Source organism: Eleginops maclovinus, chromosome 22 (assembly GCF_036324505.1).
Source record: "Eleginops maclovinus isolate JMC-PN-2008 ecotype Puerto Natales chromosome 22, JC_Emac_rtc_rv5, whole genome shotgun sequence".
NCBI classification, from domain to species: domain Eukaryota; kingdom Metazoa; phylum Chordata; class Actinopteri; order Perciformes; family Eleginopidae; genus Eleginops; species Eleginops maclovinus.
The window spans coordinates 13440250-13463500 of record NC_086370.1 but is presented as its reverse complement, the minus strand read 5'-3'; the positions used below and the strand labels follow the sequence as shown (position 1 = coordinate 13463500).

General features: G+C 42.0%; 1 protein-coding gene across 1 annotated transcript in view; it reads right to left on the bottom strand.

The window, feature by feature from the left end:
• Positions 1–1019: 1019 nt before the first annotated feature.
• ptpn20 (protein tyrosine phosphatase non-receptor type 20) overlaps positions 1020–23251 on the bottom strand; it is a 24997-nt gene continuing 2765 nt past the window's right edge. Inside the window, exons 2-48 of the mRNA XM_063875337.1 lie at positions 22795–22942; positions 22448–22611; positions 21723–21788; positions 21461–21640; positions 21259–21334; positions 20638–20718; positions 20425–20500; positions 20031–20184; positions 19706–19777; positions 19324–19498; positions 18957–19092; positions 18726–18864; positions 18474–18626; positions 18130–18315; positions 17853–18015; positions 17486–17750; positions 17320–17399; positions 16833–16910; positions 16631–16738; positions 16425–16541; positions 16100–16308; positions 15808–15909; positions 15502–15595; positions 14970–15055; positions 14154–14325; positions 13472–13683; positions 12926–13024; positions 12292–12836; positions 11657–11813; positions 11186–11602; positions 10428–10598; positions 10085–10259; positions 9795–10005; positions 9672–9709; positions 9306–9392; positions 8402–8463; positions 7884–8045; positions 7554–7800; positions 7164–7270; positions 6929–7011; positions 6376–6509; positions 6128–6276; positions 5709–5799; positions 4153–4487; positions 3823–4038; positions 3262–3324; positions 1020–3159 (exon numbers count right to left, since the gene is read on the bottom strand). Coding sequence (XP_063731407.1) covers positions 3049–3159; positions 3262–3324; positions 3823–4038; positions 4153–4487; positions 5709–5799; positions 6128–6276; positions 6376–6509; positions 6929–7011; positions 7164–7270; positions 7554–7800; positions 7884–8045; positions 8402–8463; positions 9306–9392; positions 9672–9709; positions 9795–10005; positions 10085–10259; positions 10428–10598; positions 11186–11602; positions 11657–11813; positions 12292–12836; positions 12926–13024; positions 13472–13683; positions 14154–14325; positions 14970–15055; positions 15502–15595; positions 15808–15909; positions 16100–16308; positions 16425–16541; positions 16631–16738; positions 16833–16910; positions 17320–17399; positions 17486–17750; positions 17853–18015; positions 18130–18315; positions 18474–18626; positions 18726–18864; positions 18957–19092; positions 19324–19498; positions 19706–19777; positions 20031–20184; positions 20425–20500; positions 20638–20718; positions 21259–21334; positions 21461–21640; positions 21723–21788; positions 22448–22611; positions 22795–22918 — 7128 coding nt within the window. The 5' untranslated portion in view covers positions 22919–22942 and the 3' untranslated portion in view covers positions 1020–3048. The remainder of the gene's footprint in view (positions 3160–3261; positions 3325–3822; positions 4039–4152; positions 4488–5708; positions 5800–6127; positions 6277–6375; positions 6510–6928; positions 7012–7163; positions 7271–7553; positions 7801–7883; positions 8046–8401; positions 8464–9305; positions 9393–9671; positions 9710–9794; positions 10006–10084; positions 10260–10427; positions 10599–11185; positions 11603–11656; positions 11814–12291; positions 12837–12925; positions 13025–13471; positions 13684–14153; positions 14326–14969; positions 15056–15501; positions 15596–15807; positions 15910–16099; positions 16309–16424; positions 16542–16630; positions 16739–16832; positions 16911–17319; positions 17400–17485; positions 17751–17852; positions 18016–18129; positions 18316–18473; positions 18627–18725; positions 18865–18956; positions 19093–19323; positions 19499–19705; positions 19778–20030; positions 20185–20424; positions 20501–20637; positions 20719–21258; positions 21335–21460; positions 21641–21722; positions 21789–22447; positions 22612–22794; positions 22943–23251) is intronic.

Here is a 23251-nt window from a genome sequence, read left to right as displayed (position 1 = left end):
CTATTTTTAATCAGTACACAGAGAAAAAGAAAACAGGCTTGTGTTACCCTGTGAGCCCGGCAGAGAGCAAGAGGATTTACTGAGAGCATTTGAGCTCTTTTCTACACCGTCCTCAGGACTTTAAATCACATTCTCACACTCAGCGGCTTTCTGTTAATGACTTTACAGTCAACTTTTCCCCAATCTCTCTTCATGCTTCTGGTTGCTACATAGTAAGATTCTGAAGATATTCCAAAGTAATCCTCGTTCAAATTCCTCTAATGTAGCCATTATCCGCTCAACAGATTTTCACCTACCACCCAATGTACTTTTCAATATCTCCGTTAAGTCAGCCCATAATTCTTCCTCTGTCTTGTGGTTGGAAATTCAAAGCACAGATTTTTAATAAAATAATATAACTGCAAATAGGAATGGGCCTTGACTAACCGAGTTGCTGTCGTTCCAGCCATAACTTACAGCAATAACAAGGTCTGAGTTTGAGAGCAAGGAGAAAGAGGAGGGAGGAGGGTGGGTGACTGGGGGTTTGCTTATGAGGGGGGTGGATGTAGAGATAGTGCCCAAGGGCAGTGAGAGTAGACAGGGAGAGAGAGAGAGAGAGAGAGAGAGAGAGAGAGAGAGAGAGAGAGAGAGAGAGAGAGAGAGAGGTGAAGGAGTAAATCTGCTCCGTGGCTTTCCCCAGCATCAGGTTTATATGTGTGCGAAGCGTGCAGTGTGTTTCCAGGGGTTTCCATGCTGTCACAAAGACCCCTGTGAGACCAGCTTATTTACCCTGCAGTAAAACCCGAGAGGGAGTATACCCTGCAGTAAAATTGGAGAGGGGGCTCAGTGGAATTAGATTTAGTGCCGCCTCCGGGTCTCTGTTCTGTGTGTGCCGTCAGGGAAAGCCCACTCTTGTTCCGTTGTTCAACTTGAGTTATGCCGTGTTCAGATTCAGGGGGTAAAATGTGTTGAATAACATGCAAACATGTTTCAGAATAGTTTTTAATTAAAGAGAAAGAGAGAGGTATTACATTGTTCTCAGTTATTGGTTACATAGTGGCTGGTACAGTGACAATATATTAATTTAGCATAAATAAGCAGTTGTGCAATTAAGGGTTATTATACATTTCACAATGCTATTGCATAAGCACTTGCTTGACTGTACAAGATGCATTTTCACAGATGAATGCAAAATGTGCTTGTTTGTTTTTTTCAAGAATAATTACTTTCCAAGATCTGAAGCAGAAAACATATCCACACAGGATCTCAAAGAGAACACGAACTTGCACATAACAGAGGGTTACCTATCTATCGCTGGTAAACCAACCCACCAGCGCTGATGAAAGGATGTTGCATACACAGTACAGAGGCTGATGGCTCTGCGTAGCCATCCTCATGGCAAAGGTACAGTACTGCATGTGTCTTACCAACATGCTCCAGTTTGGAAGATGTTTTCTGGTAAGAGGTTGACATTCTGATCTCTCCTCCTTGTGGAGAGTATTGCTTTGTTACATTCCACATTTTGATCACTTTCAAGTCATTCATCCAGACTCCAGGCTCAGACTTCTCTATTTTAAGAGTCTACATGCAATAAGTGAGCTGTTGTGTCCATGTGTGTGTGTGTGTGTGTGTGTGTGTGTGTGTGTGTGTGTGTGTGTGTGTGTGTGTGTGTGATAGCGGCTTAAGGAACACAACTTACAAGCAGTTACATCCAAAGGTTGAGGTTCAAACCAGCAGCTATAAATCATCTTTGATCTGTGACTGGGAGATGCAGCTCTGTTGCTTTGTACATCATATACATCTGAAGTTGCTAAATGATCATTTTTTAAAACCTCATAATATATTTTTTTGCATTTTCTTGGCTGGATTTGTATTAAAATAGCTATGGAATACAGATAGAGGATGTTGTCACATAACAAATTACACCTGAAAGGCCAGCAACTAACTATTTAAATCTGTTTTGTACATTTTTAGAAAAATCTGAATATTTGCTGTTAATGTCTCATCCAAATTTAGTAAAAGAGTAAATTGAAAATTCATGAATTTATTCAAAGATTTGTTATGTTGAGTCATTCTTTATCTGTATCAGGATGTGCAAGTTGTGATTATGTGTAGTAAGAGTTTCACTGTGATAGTGTTTTGTATAAAATGGGCCCACAAACAAAGACAGATTGAGAGGCGGTGTGCAAACTTTACATTGTTTCTAAATTACAATTAAACTAAGGGGTGAGATGTAATCCTCCTCTGGTTTGGATCAACCAAACATTTACCTCAGACCACAAACAGACTGAAAGCTGCACATTCAATCTAACCACCCCCGGGTGCTCTCAAATCCGTTTCCTGCTCTCCATCCCCGACCGCTTGTGACAAGTGGCTCGAGGTCAGTGTGGAGCAAGCGGTGTGAGTCATTCCAAGGCACTTGATTCTTTACATTTCCGTAGATGATGAACCGACAAATCAATAGTGTTCTTTTGCTAATGCCCTTGTCTCCAGGGTACAAATGCACTTAATGAAATGATAACTCAATGCTTAATCAAATGCTACTCAAGGTTTCAAACAGATACTCCCTTTGGTATGATGATCTTATGTTCATTTGTGCACTTTGATGACATTGCTGTCAGATAAAAGTGGTGAATATTCTAAGGTTTTAAATTCCATGCAATATGACCGTTAAAAATAAATGCAATTTGCAAAAAAAAAGGACATGGAGAAAAAGAAAATGAGATACATTCAGAAAGTGATGCAACCTTTTAAAAAGGTGCTAAAGACAGAAGGCAAATCACTCAGCCTGAAAAGGCAAAACAACCTCAGTGATCTAAATTAAATGTATATAATCACAGCACCGAGAGCACATACAAGAACAAAAAACATTAAAGTCGAAGTCATTGTAACTAAACAATCGGCCTCCTCAACACAAAGTATCAAAACAGGAGAACGCATTCTTATTATAGCTAACCAAACTAACTACAGCCAAGAAAAGTTGTCACCAGTCTATGCTCTGATAGACTGCACATGTTTACTCATACACAGCCTGTGCTTTACAGGTAGGTGAACCGGAGGTGGACACATTCAAACTAATTTGTGGTCTCGGGGACTTTCCGGTTGCCATTGGTTGCCGTGAAGCTGTAAAATGCCCTGTAAAACCTCCAACCAGACTTTGTAGCAGAAGAAGTACTGGTCCTGAAACAAGAGACAAAGGGCAGGTCTCGCTTTAGAAACGGTCTTTTTAAAAAAAAATGTAAAGCTTGATCTCTGAACTTTAACCTCTCTGTTGGCACTAACCTTGGTTTGAATCATCCCATGGCGCTGGAGTCTCATCTCTTTTACGACGTCGCTCACGTTAATCTGAAGACAGAGACAGAGGGTTGTGAGGCGTAACCACAGCATGTGCGTGTGAACAAGTCTATTGCTTTAGTTGATTTCTAACTTCTATAATAAGTTCAAACGACCAGGCTCTTTGAGGCTAAAGCTGAAGGAAGTGTAATTATTAAGAAAGATGTTTGGTCATAACTTAAGTGTTTGACAAATTAAACATTTTTGGGACTAGACAAAAAAGGAGTGAGTACAATTCAATATGTGACACAAAATACATACAATAGTAAAACAGCTGACACAATGAAAAAAAAGGTCAGACGATTAGTAAAATTGGTAGGATCCATCCTCTGGGGAGCTTGAAAGTCTTTACAAAATGTTGTGGTAATCCATCTGATTAGTGTTTGTATTTTAGATTTAATTTCATTATTCATTATTTTAGTCTGGGCCAAAGCCACGATCATGCCTACCAAAATGACCACTAGCATGTCTAAAAATAAACTGTAATTAGTTACCTAAAAAACCACTCACAGGCAGGTCGTTCTCAATGAGGCTGAGGATAACGTCAGTGCAGATCAGAACTCCTGTGCGTCCGATGCCGGCGCTGCAGTGCACAGTGACTGGTCCCTTTTGGTGCACCGCTCTCATGTAGCGGATGAAGCGAACCAGCTGCTCAGAGCTTTTCGGCACTCCGTGGTCAGGCCAGTGTGTGAACTTCAGGTGACGGACAAAATGTGTCTCTCCCGTCTGGAAGAAAACATTTTTTTTGTGTAATTGTTTCACTTAAAGCTGAATTTTACATTTAAGTGTAAACCACAATATTAGACGGGCATGCAGGTTTTTTCCTCCCAAATCCTTTACCTCTGTCTCCACCATGCGGATGATCTTGATGTGGAAGTACTCCAGGTACTGTTGGTTCTCGAGGTGAAGCTGGTACCTGCCGGTGTCCAGAGGAATGGAAAGCTTCTCCGGACAGTACTTGTGACATTTGATCCGTCCCCGTTCTACTTCCTGGGTCATCATGGCGATGACGTCAGACTTGTTTTCCCAGATCATCTGCCAGAAAGCTGGCACTGTGGAAGGCAGAGGGCCCTGGCAGGAGATGTAGAAAAGCTCTTCATCACCGACTTTCATGCGGATGTAGCTGGCGTTGATATAGTCCTGGTTTTCTCCAATGGCAACACGGGTTTCGTCATCTATGCAGGGAAATAGAAAGTCATCTCTGTATGAGTGCTGTTTTGAGTGCAAGCATGCATCAATATCAACTCTTAATTCAAATAAACTAATTAGACCTCCAGCGGCATCCCCCCACAAACGGAACAACAAACATTAGGATTTTTTTAGTGACAACCAACAAACACTGCTACCTTGTTGTTTTTTTCCAAAAGCAGGCAATATAAGTGTACAGTAAATAACGCCAAGTAAACAGCTCTGAGGTCTGGAGTTGAGCGCAACAAACCGGCGCTGTGAAGAAGTTTGTTGAAGATGAGAGTGGGGATAGAACGAAGGTAGTTAGGAATATTTTCTGCATTGGTCCACCACCGCCTGCTTGTCAGATAAAAAAAAGCCACAGAATGGTTTTCCTAAATAAGAAAGTTAAAGGCTAAAAGCAAATAATTGGATTGGTAAATAGTTGGGATTTTTTCAGCAGTTATAACATGCTGCAAGCAACATGGCCTTTTTGGTAAGGTACTGTGGCTATTCCTCCGGGGCTCTTTATCCTTTTCATCACGCTCATTCATTTAAACTCTGAACCTTTCACCTTAAAACACTGAGGGATTGGGAAGTGACCACTTCTGTATGTGTTTGTGTGTATTGAGCATGTGTGGGTTTTCCAGCTTTTTCACATTCTGCAGTATCATCACAATAACAGACGCAGGCATGCACTTTTTTGTCTTTGGGGGAGTTTTGCCTTTCATTATGTCCCTTCTGTATTTACACCCTGAAATTCATATTAATAAAACAGCTTGTAATTTTATGTTTCACGATGCAGCTTCATTTATTAAAAATATAAATCTCAGATAATTACAAGGTTGGTAAGGAATGGCATCATCTTGATCATCACATACTTGGCTGACTCCAAGGAGATTATAAGTGCGGCTCCAGTGAATTATTGATACTTACGCAGGAAATGATTTGCTGCACAGCCAAGTGTTGTAAACAAACATCTACCCTCCCGTCAGTGAAGACGGTACAATCAGCTTAAACTGATCAGGGAAGAGAAGTGCTAACAAACAGGCTCTCCTATAAATGCCAAGTCTGCGAGTATCCAGTTTTTACAAGTTCAGCTCACCAATAAAAACCTCCAATAGGGGGACATAAAATGAAGCGCAGGGGATTGAACAAATGGAGAAAGTAAAACTGTAGTTTCTACCAGCAGAAAGTAAAAGTTAACAGAAGCGGTCTGTCAGACTTACAGGGTAGGATGTCTCTGTAGCGGTTCTTATCTCTGTTCTCAGGAGCTTTTCCGACCAGACAGTTGTCAGAAGGCTTGAGATGCTCCAGAGTCTGAAATGAGCAACGTAAAGAAACAATCTGAAAAGTGCTGCTGGATCACAGCATGACTGACAATAAAAATAGAACGGCGATGGTTTAATAATGATTGAGTGTCTATGGGTGTCCTCACATTTACATTTAGCTAAATTCTCAAAGTGCAGTACACATTATAATATCCTGCTTTGTATAGCTCTTATGGTACGATCAATTAGGGAAAAGATTAAATGGCACACTAATTAGGCAACATGTTATTCAACCCGTAAAATGTTACAACTTTGAATAAGACAGATTGGTAAATACATTGTACATTAACTATTTTGTTTATAAACATCTTACACACCATGAACTCTTTGACCAGTTCCTGCTGGTCCAGTTGATACTGCAGAATATGGATGAGGGATTTGACTCTGCAGCCTGAATACTGACTGGTCCTTGAGGGGCTAATGAGAGCTAAACTGGCCAGTTCATCCTCTGAGACTATTGGTGGACCTGAGGAAGCAAATAAGAAAAATAGAAGACAAGAGTTGATAACAACACAGATATAAATGTTGACTCAGCCCATCATCATGGGAGTAGAGGAATAAACACCTGTTTGGGGCGATGTTTCTCTACCCGTTTCGTCAAACACATCATCATCTTCCTCTTCGCTGCTCCAGCCGTCTGACTGTTTTTTCCGGATGTCTTTGCAGGACCGGTCCAAAAGTTTGGTCACAATTTGTTTCCTGGGGGAGTCAGGGGGCAGGGGTGAGACCAGACCATTTTTACTCTTCGGTAGGAGGGGATGAAATCATGCAAGGCTGAGCTTCCTTTCCCTGCGTCTTTTCCACCTAAAATACAGTATAGACAAGAGGCTAAATATCTTTATACTTCTGCCATACTTCTTGTGGTGAGGCTACAGGGAATAGTACTATACACTTCCTACTCTATGTCTCTATTTCTCTTGGTATTCTTTGTTTGGGGTTCACTGCCCATAAGGAGCAGCATTTATCCCAGGGGGTTGGTTTATTTATTGCTCTCTGTTGCCTCCCTGTGGTTAACACTGGAACTCTAGCAGACAAAAACAAAAGAAGCAGCAGGGGGAGGACGAGGTTAAAGAAGGAAGTAGACAAAAAAAAGAGGGGATAGTTTGGGAATTTACTACCTGTCAGAAGCTCCATGCAACATGTCAGTGACATTGAGGGGTGGGCAGCAAGCTTGATGAGAAGGGCTGTTGTTACAGCTCTCCTGTTCCACAGACAAGCAGCCAGAGGAGGGAACAGACAGGAGGAGTAAGATGTTAGTAGTAGATGTTAGTAAAGAGGTAAGGAGGTTTTAAAGGTTAACAGAACTTTACATCATGATAACTGCACTATAGTTACTGTATTTATGAATGTTACCGGTAAAATTGTAACGTCATCGGTTACAATGGTCAGTCTGCGTGTTGGAGGAGGCGGTGAGGCAACGAACATACCAGCTTCATTGACCACAGGTTCTGATTTTGCCTCTGCAACAACACAAACTACTTTCAAATTGCAAGTCAAAGGCCAGTTTTACAATTCATTGAATCCATTTAAAAGACACAGCATTTGCATTAAGTACAAATCATGTTTTCAGTTTCATGGCTAGTCCTATCTTATTTGTTTTATGATCCTACCAGATCAAAACCTTACATTTCTCTATGATTCAGTCTGAACACAGTGAAGTAAGATTAGTAGCACCCTCTCTGCTCTTTTTGCTAGTACTATTATCAACCTAAAAATGCACAATAAAGGGATAAATAGTTGTACCAGGTGGGTGCTCCACTGGTTTATTCATCATGATGTCAGGAGAGGAACAGGTACCATGGCTGGGGACAGGAGCCGGCTGCTCGGCTAAAACAGCTTCAGCCTTAGCAGACATGTTGGGCAGTGTCGGTGCCTCGCAGTAGGTTAGAGGCATGTCTCTGCAGAGGGTGAGCTGTACAGAGCCTTCAGCTTTACGCAGAATATCCACCACCTTACTGTGGCTGAGCCCGGACACAATTACACCATTCACCTAGAAGACACAAGGTGAAGATCAGGTTTGCTTTATGCACTGGAGGGGTATTAAAACAGTCAAGGTGTATGATAGGCTTTTACCTCTAAAAGGATATCTCCCACTCTCAGCCGACCATCCTGCTCAGCGACTCCACCCGAGCAAATTTCTTTCACTCTGAGCATGCTGCCATTGGTTCCTCCGATCAAAGCAAAGCCAAGGCCTCCTCCTTCTGGTTTTGTGAACTCCACCTGCATGATGCAATTCTTAAAGGTACCAGCGGAGTAAAGGAGGAGAACAATTTCAGAGGAATCACTAACTTTCTTCCACCGTATTTTCAGAAGCATTTTAACTTCTGCAGAAAAATGCCCTGCTTTTGTTAATACATGACTCAGGTGTAATAAATGCCTCACACACACACACATGCACATACACAGACAGTGACCCCCTCAGCAGAGAATGCATTCACAGATTGACAGACAGTAGACTCATGTTACAGTGTGTGTTTCAACACACGCTTCAAAAAGATGTGGAGTTAAAGAAAAAGAGTGGACAAATGTGAAGGGTTTGCACCTAAAGAACAACCTTTTAGACAAAGAAAGTAAAATGTTTACAAACTTACATCATGTTCTTGTGCAATAGATTGGCATCTGAAACTTCCAGCAGACCGACACACAGGTTCAGCTGAAAAAAAACAAAAAAAAGTTATCAATGAATCAGCCGACAGAACAGCCCGAAATATTACATAAACAATTATGAATTAAGGTAATACCGATGAAACATTTTAAAGCAATGTAAAAGTTAAATATTGAAATAAGTATTTTGGGCCCTGAGCCAACACTGGAACTTCCCCTCTGTTCAAATTCTCATTCATGCAACCGTTTTCAGCCAATTACATTTCTGTCACAGACACACAGAAAAAAGCAACACACACCAACCTCCCACCTCTTCGGCCATTTTGGAAAGAGGTGTTGATGGGTACGTCTCCTCTATGACAGGTGAACAAGGCTGGTCTTTTCAGACTGACCCTCTGCACTGTCCCTTACCGCTGCATGCACCGTCACCAGGCAACTGAGCTACCTGCCCTGTAGACCACTGTCTGTATGGCACTCTTTGTGTGTGTGTGTGTGTGTGTGTGTGTGTGTGTGTGTGTGTGTGTGTGTGTGTGTGTGTGTGTGTGTGTGTGTGTGTGTGTGTGTGTGTGTGTGTGTGTGTGTGTGTGTTATGTGTGTGTGTGTGTGTGTGTGTGTCTGTTTCTGTGTGTCTGTCTGATGGCTGCAGTCCTGCTGTCCAATACCCCAGTGGAGGGCCTGAGGCTTGCTAATAATTAATCCTGCTGTGAGAGCCCAGGATCTGTCTGTCAGCGTTCGGATCAGACACATGCACACACACAGCTGCAAAGTGAACTAGCTCTCAGCACCGAGCTCCAGCTTCACACAGACAAAGGAGCAACAAGCTAAAGAGTGAAAGGAAAACAATTATGGTGATGATAGAACATGCAAGATATCGGAGGAAAAAAAACTCACCATCTTCGGTAGGAGACTCTTTCTCTGGAGAGATGGGCTCTTCGAAACGAGCTAAGATCTTCTTGTCCTTTTTCCAGTCAAACAGACCTACAGAAGAAAACCCCATAAATAAACATATTAAAATCCAGTTGCACAAATTACACATTTTTTGCGTTACTTAATAAAGTCTAGTAATTTGCTTTTCCTGTACTCACAACACTTTCTGGTAATGATTGAACCTAAATTATCATTGTTCAGTTGAGCACAAACATATCTGGTTTCTAGGCAATCCAACAGAGCATATAACAACCAAACTATCCTGTTTATGTGTTCCTGGGTTAACTCAAGCAGGTGACCCCTTCCCATAAATCCTTCAGAAGCCCTTACCGTTCCACTTAGCCTTGGAGTTCACAGGCTGGTCTTCTCTGTAAAACACACAAACAGTAGAGTCATTCACAGAAACAAAAACAAACCAAATTCAGAGTCCCTCTACCCTGTGAGGGTGCATACCTGATGATTTTAAGCTTGACTTTACGAGGGGCGATCTCACAGGCTTTGACTGCATCCTCTAGGGTCATTCCCAGGGTGCACCTGCCACAGATATAGAGGATCTTGTCATTGGGTTGGACGCTGCCCTCCTCGCTGGCTGGGGAGCCCGGCACCACCTGCAGACAGTAGATGCCCTGCCACTTGCTGCCAATGCCTCCTGTCAGCTTTATACCTGGAGAGGACACACACACACACATTCAGTACATACAATCAAATAATACTGTGTCTTTAAAATGTGTCAAATTACGTACCAAGCTGTCCTGAGGGCGTCTTGTAGATAACTACATCAGGCAGGCTGTCGCAGGACGGCGGGGCCACCAGGTTGGTCACAGCTCTCCCCAGAGTCATGCTAAGTCTTCTCGGAGTTGACCTGAGAATTGCCATGGCAACATCATCTGCCACACTGGTTACATCATGTCCATTTACCTGGAAAATAAATGATAATTGGTCACCTCTCCAGCACAAATTATGCATCTGTTTTTAAACTTACAGAAATGTACAGATGTACAGATGTACAGATGTGTGTGTGTGTGTGTGTGTGTGTGTGTGTGTGTGTGTGTGTGTGTGTGTGTGTGTGTGTGTGTTTGAGCGTACTGTGATGAGCCTGTCTCCCGCCCGGAGTCTTCCGTCTGACTTTGCTGGGTTGTCCAGAATTTCCTGGATGTAATAGCAGTTGTCCAGCTTGCTTCGAGTGATGGTGAACCCAAAGCTACTGTTCCTGGACTTGGTCAAAACCACTGACAGCTCAAACTCTTTAACAAATCCCTGACAGGCAACAAACAAAAATACATCAATACATCTGTTTAATAGCTATACAAATTCTCCATGACACTATATTTATCACTTGTTGTTTAGGCTTAAGCTTTAACTAACAAACCACAGATTTCTCACCATAACATGTGCTGCACAATTAGTATGCAGAGAAGAAAGTGCAACATGACTATTATACAAACATTGTAAAACATATTTGATATGGCTTAACATTTAATCATATTGCAACATAAAGCTATTTGTCTAGCATTAAATAAAACAGACAAGTGACATATATTATTAACATTTACTTGTCTATAAATGTGTTAATATATAGACAATAACTAATGGTTTGTTTGTTTATCATGGTTATATAGTGACCTAAGAATTATGAACGGTGCATGCAAAAACCCATTGAGAATGTTTGGGTTGTTATTAGACATTTTTTATCCTAAATTAACACTGAGGATCTGACGCCAAATAACAAGCACGTTTTAATTTCTGGTTCATTAACCCAAAGCCTAAACATTCACAAAACTTTATGGAATAGTTTTGAAATGGATGTCATTTTGAAAAAGTCAGCTAAGAACACAAAAACGTACCTTTCTCCGACTCTCTTCCTCCTCTTCCTCATTCTCTTCATAATCGTAATCCTTGTATTCCCTCTCTCTCTTCTCTGGCTCTTCCCTCTGCTGTGTGTGGCTCTGGGCGGGCAGGGGCAGTGGCGTCGGGGCAGGTGGGCTAGCACAGGGAGGCACAGAGGGGACGACCTGCGCTGTGATGGGGGTCGAGGGTGCAGCAGGAGACTGGGGTGGGGGCACCAGAGGCCGACTGTTCTTGCCGATGGCTTTGTGGTGACTTGAAAGCAGACCCTGTTGGATCGGGTGTAGCTTGGCTTTCGGTGGCTGTGTCGTGAGAGGTGGGGATGGGTGGGCCAGGGAGCAAGTGGTCAGGGTGTCAGACGAAAGGCTGAGGGGTGAGATGGTGGTCGTGGGCATGTTAGGAGCAAGGGGGGGATTCTGAAAGCTGAAACTAGAAGACCTGTCAGAGGTTTGATTGTGGAGGTCTTTGACGTTGGATGATGGAGTCTGTGTGGACACATTGGAGGGGAGGCTGCGAGGAGGCTCCATTGTGGAGCTGATGGTCAGGTACTCTTCATCTGCCATGATGGTAAGTCCATTTCCCATTAGGCAGTAGGTCACACTGCCATCAGCATCCTCTCTGACTCCACTGCAGATAAACAGACAGTACATAGAATCATTTTCAAAACTAAGTAGCTTTCCTAAAGATGTAGGAATATATGTGTGTTCATTTTCTAAAAAGTATCATTTGATTGTTATGATTATAATCACATACAGTATTTATCGTTTAGCTTTTGAAGTTGATTGCTGAGGTTTAACGCATATCAGGATTCACTGTTTAAAAACTGTGCTTTTCTGCTGTTGTGCCCTACTTTTTAATTTATAACCAAGGAAACTGAACCTAATCAAATGCCAAAAATGTGTATAATTGATCAGTATGCCAATATTTTGGTAAATTGGATTATTTCGAGAATCCTTTTAAGGAGTTTGATACTTTTTTCATACACATTTTGATTTTACTGAGGTCAAAGCAGTTATCTATCAAATCCTGCTAAAGAAATGGCTGCAAGATTTGGTGGATTTATTCTCTGTAAACCTTTTTCATGTGGCTACATCTGATACATTACCTTGCATATACATATTTGGAACCAGACTTAGGACAGACATCCATAAGCATCACAGTTGAGCCTTGTGTCGTTGCAACCTCCACTTCTTCTTTCTCATCCCTGTCCTTGTTCTGCTTCTTTGCTTCTACTTCCTGTTGTTCCTCTGGTTTCCCAGTGGTTGGTTGCGCCTCTGGTTGAGCTGATGGAGAACCACAGGTGGATGAGGCAGGTGAGGTAGGCGATGCTGGGGAGGCGGGTGAGGCTGGTGAGACTGGTGACGGAGGTGATATAGGTGAGGTGGGAGACGGGGGTGAGCGAGGACGAGATGGAGGAGTCTGGTGTGCCTGCACTTTACCATCCAGACTCTCCTGGGTCTCTGGGAATGCTGGAGCTGCAGGAGGATCTGGGTTTTCCTCTGCTGTGTCTGTCAGATCCTCCTCAGGGGTGGGGGCCTGCTTCTGGGCAGATATTATAGATTCATATTGAAATCTGAGGAACTGGCTGTAGTCTTCTCCTAGTCGGATGTCCAGAGACTGAGATCGAACCTCACGGTAGTATGCAGGACTCTACAGAGACAGGTAAGACAGTTTATTAGTATACCAGGTCTAATTGGGAGTTTTTTCCTTTATGTATGTGCATGTGCGGGTGATCTCACCAGTGTGTTGTCATCCAAATCAAACAATACTCCAGGACCTGGTCGGCAGATTAGTAGATGAACTTCAGATGGAGCTCCGCGTAGCAGGAACAAAACCCTCTGAAAATCACAAAACAAGTGTGTTGGTGCAGGAAAGTTTACATAAAGCTTGCAATTTGTTTTAATGTTACATGTTAAAATGCATCAGTGTGATTCCCATTGTAACTCCTTGGCAGTACACAAAATACTATGACACAACCAGCTTGCTATTTTGGTGGGTATCAGATTAAAGGATTAGTGGACCAATGACGTGTCCGAGATCTTAAAGAGCAGGGTCAATAGTGCTGTTCTTACGCTCATTAGTGTCAGAAAGCAACACATTATAAACCAGTGTATTCTAAGTGACCCCATTATGCACCACATTTTTTTGTATCCCCAAAAACTACAACACAATGCAACAACTTGTAAAAAACAATCTCTATTTATGAATATGGGTATTGATTTTTGATTCAATGGTATAAACATCTAAGGATTAAACGAAAACATTTTAAATACCCCAAACCCTACCTGGTAGGAGAGGTCTTTGACAGGCTCTTTGTTGACAGATAGAATCACGTCTCCAGCTTGCAGCAGGCCGCTCTCAAGTGCTGGTTGACCCGGGAACAGGCGTTTGATGCGGACCACGCTGCCCCGATCTGGTCCCGAGTGCATATGCGAGATGTTAAAGCTAAAGCCGAGGCCAGACAAACTCTTCTTCAGCACCACTTCATGCGTATTTTCTAGGAAAAAGAGGAGGTAGAGGGGTATCTTGGAGCATTAACGTGAGTTGTGTAATCCTTAATCTGTGTTGTGGGCTGTGATTTGGTACATTGTGTAAAAAAACAATGTTGATTAATCCCCCCTGACACGCATATGCTCCTATGAGAATTTGTCTCCACATCTGAACAAGCAAGAATCCAAATTTTGCCTTACAAGAAAGGCTTTGTTGGGGGTGAGAACTGTCCCTTTAACTAAGCTCAGGCAGCTTCAAGGTTTCAGTGCAGGCTGTCTCGGGGGACTGAGGGAGCATCAGCCCTGGATGACTCTGACAGCAACCACAATGTAGCTGTCAGATGACTCACAGTCACCTCTGGGCCATGTGTGCAATGTGTATTGGTGTGTGTGTGTGTGTTTGTGTGTGCCTGACACTGTCTATCTTTTCTTGTTTTCCCTCCTATGTGAGCGTATGTGCCCCTTCCTCTTGCCTCACCATCAGTCACAAAGCTGTAGTCCTTGGCTCGAAAACTCAAGGTCGTTTCCATGGAGACTTCAGTCCTGGAGGGCTGTGTATATGATAAACTTTGGGCCAAAGGGGGGCAGGGTGAGTCAGGTCTGGGCTCCAAGACTATTGTGGGCTCCCTTTCCAAAAGCAGGTTCACCACCTTGAAGAAAAAGTTGCACATACAAACCTTTTATATGTTCAGGAGTTCAACATACACCTGCCGTAGCATGTAAAAACAATAATGTACACTAGCTAATGCAAGATTATATTCAGGTTTGAATGGATTCAAATTAAAACGCTTTTCTACAGTATTGTAGAGAAGGTATTAAGGGTCCATCACAGGCAACTAAATGATACACTGATCTATTCCAAAACAACTATTATGAAGGTTATCAGATCTCTCACTCGTTATTTTTTATGATTTAGCTCAGAGAAGGTTACTTAAATTACTTCATTAAGGTGAGGGAATGATTGTCTTCATATATGAAGGAAAACAACATTCACTAAAGCTGAAAAATAGGAGCTGAACCATAGACTATGGTACTGATAAAACTGATTTTCTGGCGAGCACAGTATTTATCTACATATATTTACCCAATCATATTAGCAAAAGAGTTTTACTGTATATGTATTTGTCCATATACGTGTGTGTGTGTGTGTGTGTGTGTGTGTGTGTGTGTGTGTGTGTGTGTGTGTGTGTGTGTGTGTGTGTGTGTGTGTGTGTGTGTGTGTGTGTCTGTGTGTGTGTGTGTGTGTGTGTGTGTGTGTGTGTGTGTGTGTGTGTGTGTGTGTGTGTCTGTGTACCTCCCCAGTCCTTTTCAGGCACTCGACAGCTTGGGGGTGAGTCACGCCCCTCAGGTTGGACCCATCAACCTCCAGCAGTCTGTCACCTGTCATATGCACACACACAAATCTCATCATCATTAGCAACATCAAAACATAAACGGTTTGTGTGTGCGCATGGTTGTTGGGCATGTCCACAAATCTTAAAATCATTCCTGCTCACTGAAGCATGAAGCAAGCAGACACAGCACAGGCGGTTCAGCGGCACACTCATGTCCCTACAGGTTTTACAGCTTTCATGTTATAAGGCCCAAGTTCAATCCACATTCCGTTTTTTTTATATCGGAGATGACGATGTCCCCAAAGCTTGAGGGTGACGTTTGGTATAGATGTAGTATATATTTCACTAAGATTACATCACTTCCTTTGACATATTGCAGATTTGACTTTCGCTACAATATCCCCCACTTCATCACAAGTTGAGTGAACAACTGGCACAAAATCAAACTGCCAGCTAACTGATCACACATCGAAATGACAAATAAAAGATTACCAATCTGAATGTGCCCGTCCTGCTCTGCAGCACCACCAGATACCAGACTCTTGATGTAGATGCCTCCATATCGCACATTGGTGTTTATTCCTCCCTTTTGGCAAAAGATAGAAGTTGTTAGTCAATGTCTCAGGTCTCAAATAACCCGAAAAACATTCACTGACTCAGCGTAAAGGGCTCCAAATTACTGTGCATCATAGCTTGTTGCATATAAAGTACTATTGTATTGGACTGCATTAGTTTTAGCTGGATGTACCTTTGTATTAAAGAAATGCTGTGCAATTTAAGAAAAAAACATTCACTCACAGCAACACTGATGCCAAGGCTACCGTTGCTTTTCTTCAGCTCCACTACAAAGCGCTCCCCATTTCTTAAACTTATGATAGAGGGAGATCTAGAACACACGTCCTGAAAACACAGCAAAAGAAATGTTGGATTGAGAAACGGATACATTAGGAAAAGCTATAAGTGGGTTTTCAGGAAACCTAATCAAAGCACTTAATACGTTTAACAATTAGCTCTAGTTGAACTCTTTTATCAGCTTTGACCTCATGTTGACAACTTAGCTTCCTTGGAAACAGAGTCATTCATGTCTAACCTTGGCGTCATGTATTCGCACCACAGGAATGTGAAGCCTCCTGCTCTGTCTGGGGGTTGCTGTGTTGGACAGAACGATGGCTTCCTCCAGTTCCTCCACGACGGGACGAAACTCTGCACTGCACAGTGTCGTCTGTGACCCAAAGCCCCTCTCCAACGCCAAACCCAGGGTACTGTGACTCAAGGAACCACTCCTGTCCTTTAGAGAGTCTGACAACAAGCAGGTGGGGTAAAGGACCTTAGAACACTGAATAAAGTGTCACTACTTTACAATAAAAACTATTGATTGAGCACAGAATAGAAAGTAGAGATAGAGAAGTTCTTACATTTAGGCTGGGAAACAATGAGCTCCACCTCATCTGGGCAGTTCTGTAGGATGGCAGCAGCGTCAGTGAATGTCACTCCTTCCAAACTCGTCTTGTTTAGGGAGATGAGACGTCCACCTGGAGAAATATATATAAAAAACCTTGTTATGGGTTGTCACATGCAGCCCATTTGTCTCTTAATGAAGTTATGTTGTATGTTGTCGTGCCGGGTTTTATTCGTCCATCTTTGTCCGCAGGCCCATCAGACACAACGGAAGCAATGAAGATACCGAGGTCCAGTTTGCCTGTATTGTCCTCGCCCACTATCACAAAGCCTGAAACAGGACCAGAGATTAGATGAGGACAAAAGTCTTCCGTGGTACTCATTTTAAATGAAGTTCACAGCTTGGTCCGCCTTAATAAACTCACCAAAGCCCAGCTTGGGATCTTTCTTCAGGGTCACACAGACTATCTCTCTCTCTGGTGGGGTCCTCGTTGGTGTATCAACTGCAAATCACATGTGATTATTGTGTTTAGGGCCAGGACAAAAGTCTTGCAAAAAGTGAGCTAACATTAACACACAAACACCTATGGACTGTTGAGTAGGACCAAAACATATTCTTTGTTCTTGACATGTTAACCAGTGTGCCACCATACACATTGGAAGGAGAAACAAGACAGAACTAGAAGTATGGAAATATAAGTCATATATCTAAGCCTAAATTGTTCCTTATAGAATATTTTCTATATGCAACAACTGTTAAAACTCAAAACATTTGAAAATATATGAATTTCTCCGAAGTAGTTAAGCTACTCAAGAGTCTGATGGACGCCATGCACCTTACTAAAGGTGTTTAGGTGTAAGGATTTTTTAAGTTTCCCCCTTCCTTATGTGTTCACAAAAGTTCATATTTACCTCGTATGGAGGACGAGGCTTCAGAGTCCTGCTTCTGTAGAGATACACTGGACATCATTCTGGGAATCGGCTCTGGAGTGCTGCAACACATGTGCACCATTGCATTTATACATTTGTTTTCTTATTGTTTACTGTATGTTGTAATGTTCTTATAATGGAGAGCTACCTCCAGCACTGTTGCTCTTTCATGTCCCCCAGGTCTTCAGCATCAGTGAACTCCTTGTTCAGCTCTCTGCTCATCTCCCTCCTCATCTCCCTCTGCTGGCGCAGCCTTGCCTCCAGTTTGGCAGTCAGGTTGTCACAGGACTTGGAGAGGGAGTCTGGTTGACCAGGTGTCAAACCCACATGGTTCAACATGCCCTCTGAGCAGGAGAACTGCTTCAGGTTCAGGTTACGGTCCCTATAGACTGACATATACTTGATGTTTTCATCTGGAGATACAAAGGTGTTAATTATTAGTTGTCATTCTTGGCTAAAACCTTTGTGATCTTTCTTTTAATAAGCATCAGTATTGGTGAAGTAAAAGTAACCACCTGGTATAATGGTGTGGTTAAGTTGCCGTGACGTCATCTCGCTATGAAACTTGTGCTGTGCTGAGCAGAGGTTCAGGAGGTACTGTGCTATTTTTGAGCTTTCTGTTACAAAACTGTGCTTTTTTCCGCTGGGACCGCCACACTCTATAATCAATTTACGCCGCTGAAAGATATAAACACAAGTTATCTTATATTTACTTTAAGCATCCTAACAAAGAACAACACAAAGTCATATCTTAGACAGCAAAAATATTACTGTTATGGCTCTTATTTTTACCCCAGTTGATATGGTGTCGGTTTCCCTCCAGAGGAAGCGTCTGGTGACGGTTCGGAGGTGGTTCTTCATCTCGTACACAATTATTCCTTTGGTACAGACTCCCAAAACCAACTCTCCCACCACTGGCTTTTTCTCTCTTCCCACACGGTGGAACATGACCCCATACTCTGGTAACTGCTGGGCAATCTGAGGTGTACATATTTATTTACATGCATTAGATTTGAACTTGTAGCGATTTATTTTAGCAATCATTTAGAATTGAAGAATGTAAAACAGTATGATCAACATAAAAATAAAATAGTGGTAAACAACTTGTGAATTATGGATGTTATAAACCTGAATACCTTTAGGTACTCTGTTTCTGCCTCTTCAGGAAGCATCTGGGCGTGACTTGCATGTAGTCTTGGCAGCTCTTCCTTGACATTGGGCAGGGCCAGCTTCTCTAGCATCCTCTTGGACACATAATGCTCTGGCTGGTAGTAATTCTTACCATAAAGCTAGAAAGACACACACAAGAAACAAATGTAACATAAACTGGAAGATAGTGCTGGTATTTAAGGACATAGGGTGAGCATTTTTTTATTTTTGTCCGGTACCTCTGGCATGTAATCCCCAAACTCAGCCTGAAGAGCGAGAGCAGCCAGAAACAAGCCAGTCTCCTCATTACAATAAAGCCTGTCCTCCAGGAGATCTTTACGCACTTGTAAATAGTACTGGTGGCGAGTCAGTTTGTGCCTGTAGGAAAAAAGACAAAGGGTTCTTTTAATGTTTTTAAACGATTAATTTCTATTAATAGATTTTCTACATGTCACCAGAGCTGTACTTACAAAACAAAAGACATATCATCAACAAAAAATTTGACTCGAAGAAACACCAAAAAGGACAAAATTTGCCCTTTTCTCCAACTGTCAGGGGCAATTTTGGAGATTTTTGTTTCATTGTCCAAGAAAAAATATTCATCATCTGCAGAATGAAAAGAAAATCCTTTTTAACTTCAGTGAAACAACACAACTGGCATGACAAATTCAAATGATTTTAAATAAAAACTGTTTTCAATAATTGATATGGTATCCATAACAGCCAAATGTGAGGGCACAATATCACAAGTTGGACTATGGATATTTTGAAATGAATTTCTGTATTGAATGTTGTTATGTTCCATCAATACAGACACACATACTACGCCATGCTTACCATCTATAAAGGCAAGACCAAAGTAGAAGTGTTCCACCAAGTTTGCATGAGCCACCACCATGTCAAACACATCTCTTCCTCTGGACTTAATGTCACAGCGCACCACCACATACTGCCCGTTAAGCAGAACTACAGTCACTTCTCTCTGAGACGAACACGAACGGCCCTTTCTGGACTGTAGTGGACACGCACAAACACACAAATACACACGGGACATAAAAAAAACAACATACTCACATGCATGCACATAAATGTACAACAATATACATGCAGTTATGCCAAAAGATGTAGTCTAGCATGCAGGAACGGACAAAATCAAATATAAAACCGTAGTTTACATAGATATTGATCAAAATCTGAGTAAAGGGAAGCAGTAATTTACCACAATAGATCCTGGAAGATCGAGAACAATGTGTTGTTCATCTGGCATCCTGATGAACTCAGGACCCAAAGCCTGACAAAACAAACATTTATAATATGAAATATTCAAGCAGTAACACACATCCAAGACACAACTGTGTGCTTCTTTAATAATCTGCTGCTGATCAACTGTATTTTTCACCTCACCGACTAAATACTGTACATGCTATGACACTGCAAAAAGCAGCTTGTTGTAAAGATCCAGAACAAACGTACTGTATGTTCTACAAAATAATTATCTCGCATTTATGCCAACAACAAACATCTCAAAAATAATTCAGACTTACCTTAGATTTCCTCTGGCTCAGGCTGATGGAGGACTCGCTGAATGTGATGGAAGGACTGTGCGATCTGCCCGATGTCTTGGGAGAAGTGTCATGTTGGGGGCTCCTACCAAGCCAACTGCAGTTGCTGTCCCTGTGACGGACTCGATGAGGGAGTCTGAGGGGAGAGAGAGGGGTAGCGAAGGACAGATTGTGCAAATTATAGGATTTGTAAAAGTCAAACTCAACAATGTTACATCCCCTTAATGGCACTACAGACAATAAAAAGGAACACCAAAGGACAAGCAAATGGATCTATTTGTGTTGACGTGCACACACAGATAGCTTTAATAGTCAAAGAATTGTTTACTAATTACAGTATTAGTGATGTGAACGCAAGAAAGCATTGATTACATACCTTTCTAAAGAAGACTGGTACAGCGGTGTAGGAGAGCTCCTTGGTCTTTGTCTCCAAGGTCTCTGAGGTAAACTAACTGGAAAACCGACAGAAAACAAACATTTGCATTGTCGAAACAAGAAAGTCAGCTGGAACACACATTAAAGAGAAGGAAACATTTTAGGGGTTTGCTAAGTGGACACAAGACAAATGATTTAGACTATTTTTCCCTACCTGACTTTGAGTCAGAGTCCGTTGAGTATCTTCTTCCTTCAGCACTCCCTTCGCTGAAGTCTGAATGTGGCCCTTTCTTTCCTGTCAGCCAGGTAAAAGATAAAAGATGACAGCAATGTTTGACTCATATCTGTCTCTGTGCTCCCAGGAGACAATAGGATGTTGGAACAGAAGTGAGGCTTGCACAGGGTTACACCAGCAAGCACCCACACTCTTGTATCTGATTATTGGCTCTCGCAGAAGACTAATCCTGGCCTTGCTTTAGAATAAGATTGTAATCCTGTTGACCTGTAAATCGCATTGAGTCAAAACAGCAGTGACCGAAACTACTTTGTCTTAAACATTTAAAAGGAACAATTTATTCATCATATCAAAATGAATAAAGGGAACAGGTCAGAAAAGGGTTTTCCTGTACCATACACATATTAATTCTCATGTTCTTACAGACATTTTAAATCAGCTGGATTATCCAACTCACTTATGTACAGATAGGTGATGAAGGTTTGCCTGTTTGTCAAAAGTCCTTGTGTCCAGTGTCATGTCTATGCTCAGCAATTATTTTCCTCTTGTATGATGATATGATGTGACTTGAATTTACAGGACTTAAACATGCATGCTCACCATGAAGTCTCTCTCTGATCATCTGGCTCCTGCCACTCAAAGGGACCTGACTATCTGGCAGAGAGCCATGGTCCATCTGGAGGTAAAGACACTACTTTAATTCACAATCTTTTGCATTTCTTTTGTCATTACACACATTATGCATTGAAATGATGATGAAATCTCATAGACCGGAAAATGATGTAAAGGTATCTAGACTCACTGATTCGTGAAAAACTTCCTCCACCAGCTGACGGATTACTGTGGGGGGTGGCGGCAGGATGTTGGTTTTGTGCTGAGACTCGCATGCTTCCAGGATGGAGATGAGATTCACCCTGCGGTGCGCCAGGTCCTCACACATGCTGAGCAGGAGGCTGTTAAGGTGGTCGCTCAACTGGACCGGCTGAGACGCATGAGATGGGAAAATAATTAGAAAACAGTGCTGAGGAGAAGTGGTGTTGGATAACGAGCTGTGAAAGACCCACCTGATTTTGAGGTAGGTGAAAATCAACTGACCAGTAGAGAGTCATTCCGAGTGAATACACCAGCATCTGTTCAACAAAAGTCATTAGTTAATGACATCAGCTGAACTTGTTCAAATAGTTCACACAGCATGTCTGAAAAATCTTTATTCAATCGCATTCATTATTTGAATGTGATTAAATAAATGCTTATAAACCACAGTTTGAAGATCTAGAAACAGCTCAGTAAAGTGAAAGCCAACAATGGAAGTGAAGGCACAGCACATGTTGTTTTAAATTATGCAGTGGGAGACATTTCCTGGTGCTTCCAAATATAAGTGCTTAACTATTGATCTCTTATATAAATTGAACATACTAGGCATTAATCAAGGCAGACTGCTTTAAGATGTGTGTGAAATAAGTGCACACATATTATATAACCTTCCTCTGTGTAAAAACATTCTAATTAATGTTCCCAGAATTACTTTAGGGTCTATTCTAACCAATGTCAATATATCAGGTTTTAACATTCAGAGCTGTGGCTCCTTTGCTCAGCCACTAGATGGCAGGCTCACACCTCAGCTGTCCTTCAAATCCTGACATCCTGAGATTTTACCCTCAGAGAAATATCACAGTAGCAGTAAATGGTTGAAAAGACCCATATGAACTTGTACTATTGTGTGTTTACCAAATCTGCCATCAACTTCCATGTGAGCTATTATGACAGGTATGAAGATGTAAGCACTGACCCTCTCTACAGCAGGTTTGGTTGAGCTGGCACGGCCCTGCAGCATCTCTGGAGCGGTGAAGGTGGAAACATCCTCTGATAGGCCACAATTCTTATATGCTAAGGTACCAGTGGCTGACAGTAGCAAGGAGGTGGGGCTTATGATACTACACATGTTGTTCTGACCTGAAGAAAAAAAAAGATGATGCTGCTGATACAGGTCTAAGGTAAATTCAGAGTTAAAAAAGATATATTCAAACGTTAATGTATTTGTGACATTGCGATAACATTCTGGTGTGGACATAGCATTAAGGCATTGTGTAATGTATGTGTGCCTTTAATAAGAGGAGCATATCTGAAATGATTTACCCTTATAAGAGACATCCACTAAAGACTCTGCAGTGCCCAGCAGAAGGGACCAGATCTCCTCCTCCAGCAGAGGTCCCCCTCGTGCCTCCAGTACTTCAGCTAATGTCACAAATGTGCTGCTCATCCTGCACACATTCCAAGCACGAACCTGAAGATGTACCACATACATGCACACAGATGAAAAACCTACATGTAAAAAAACCCAAAAAACACCAAAGATTGGTTCAAGGTTATTTTCTGAAGACAGGGTTTATTCTGTATTGAAATATCTACAGCTGAATGTCTTATATGTCTGTCAACACTTAATTTATATTTTGTAGCTTGATTTTCTTCGCTGGGTGTCCTCATTACACATTTCTACTTCATCTTAACATATCTTCAGGTTGGTGTTACTGCTGTTGTCAAAGCCTGTCAACAGCAATTGGCCTTCACAGGGACAGTTATGAGAGACAGTTCT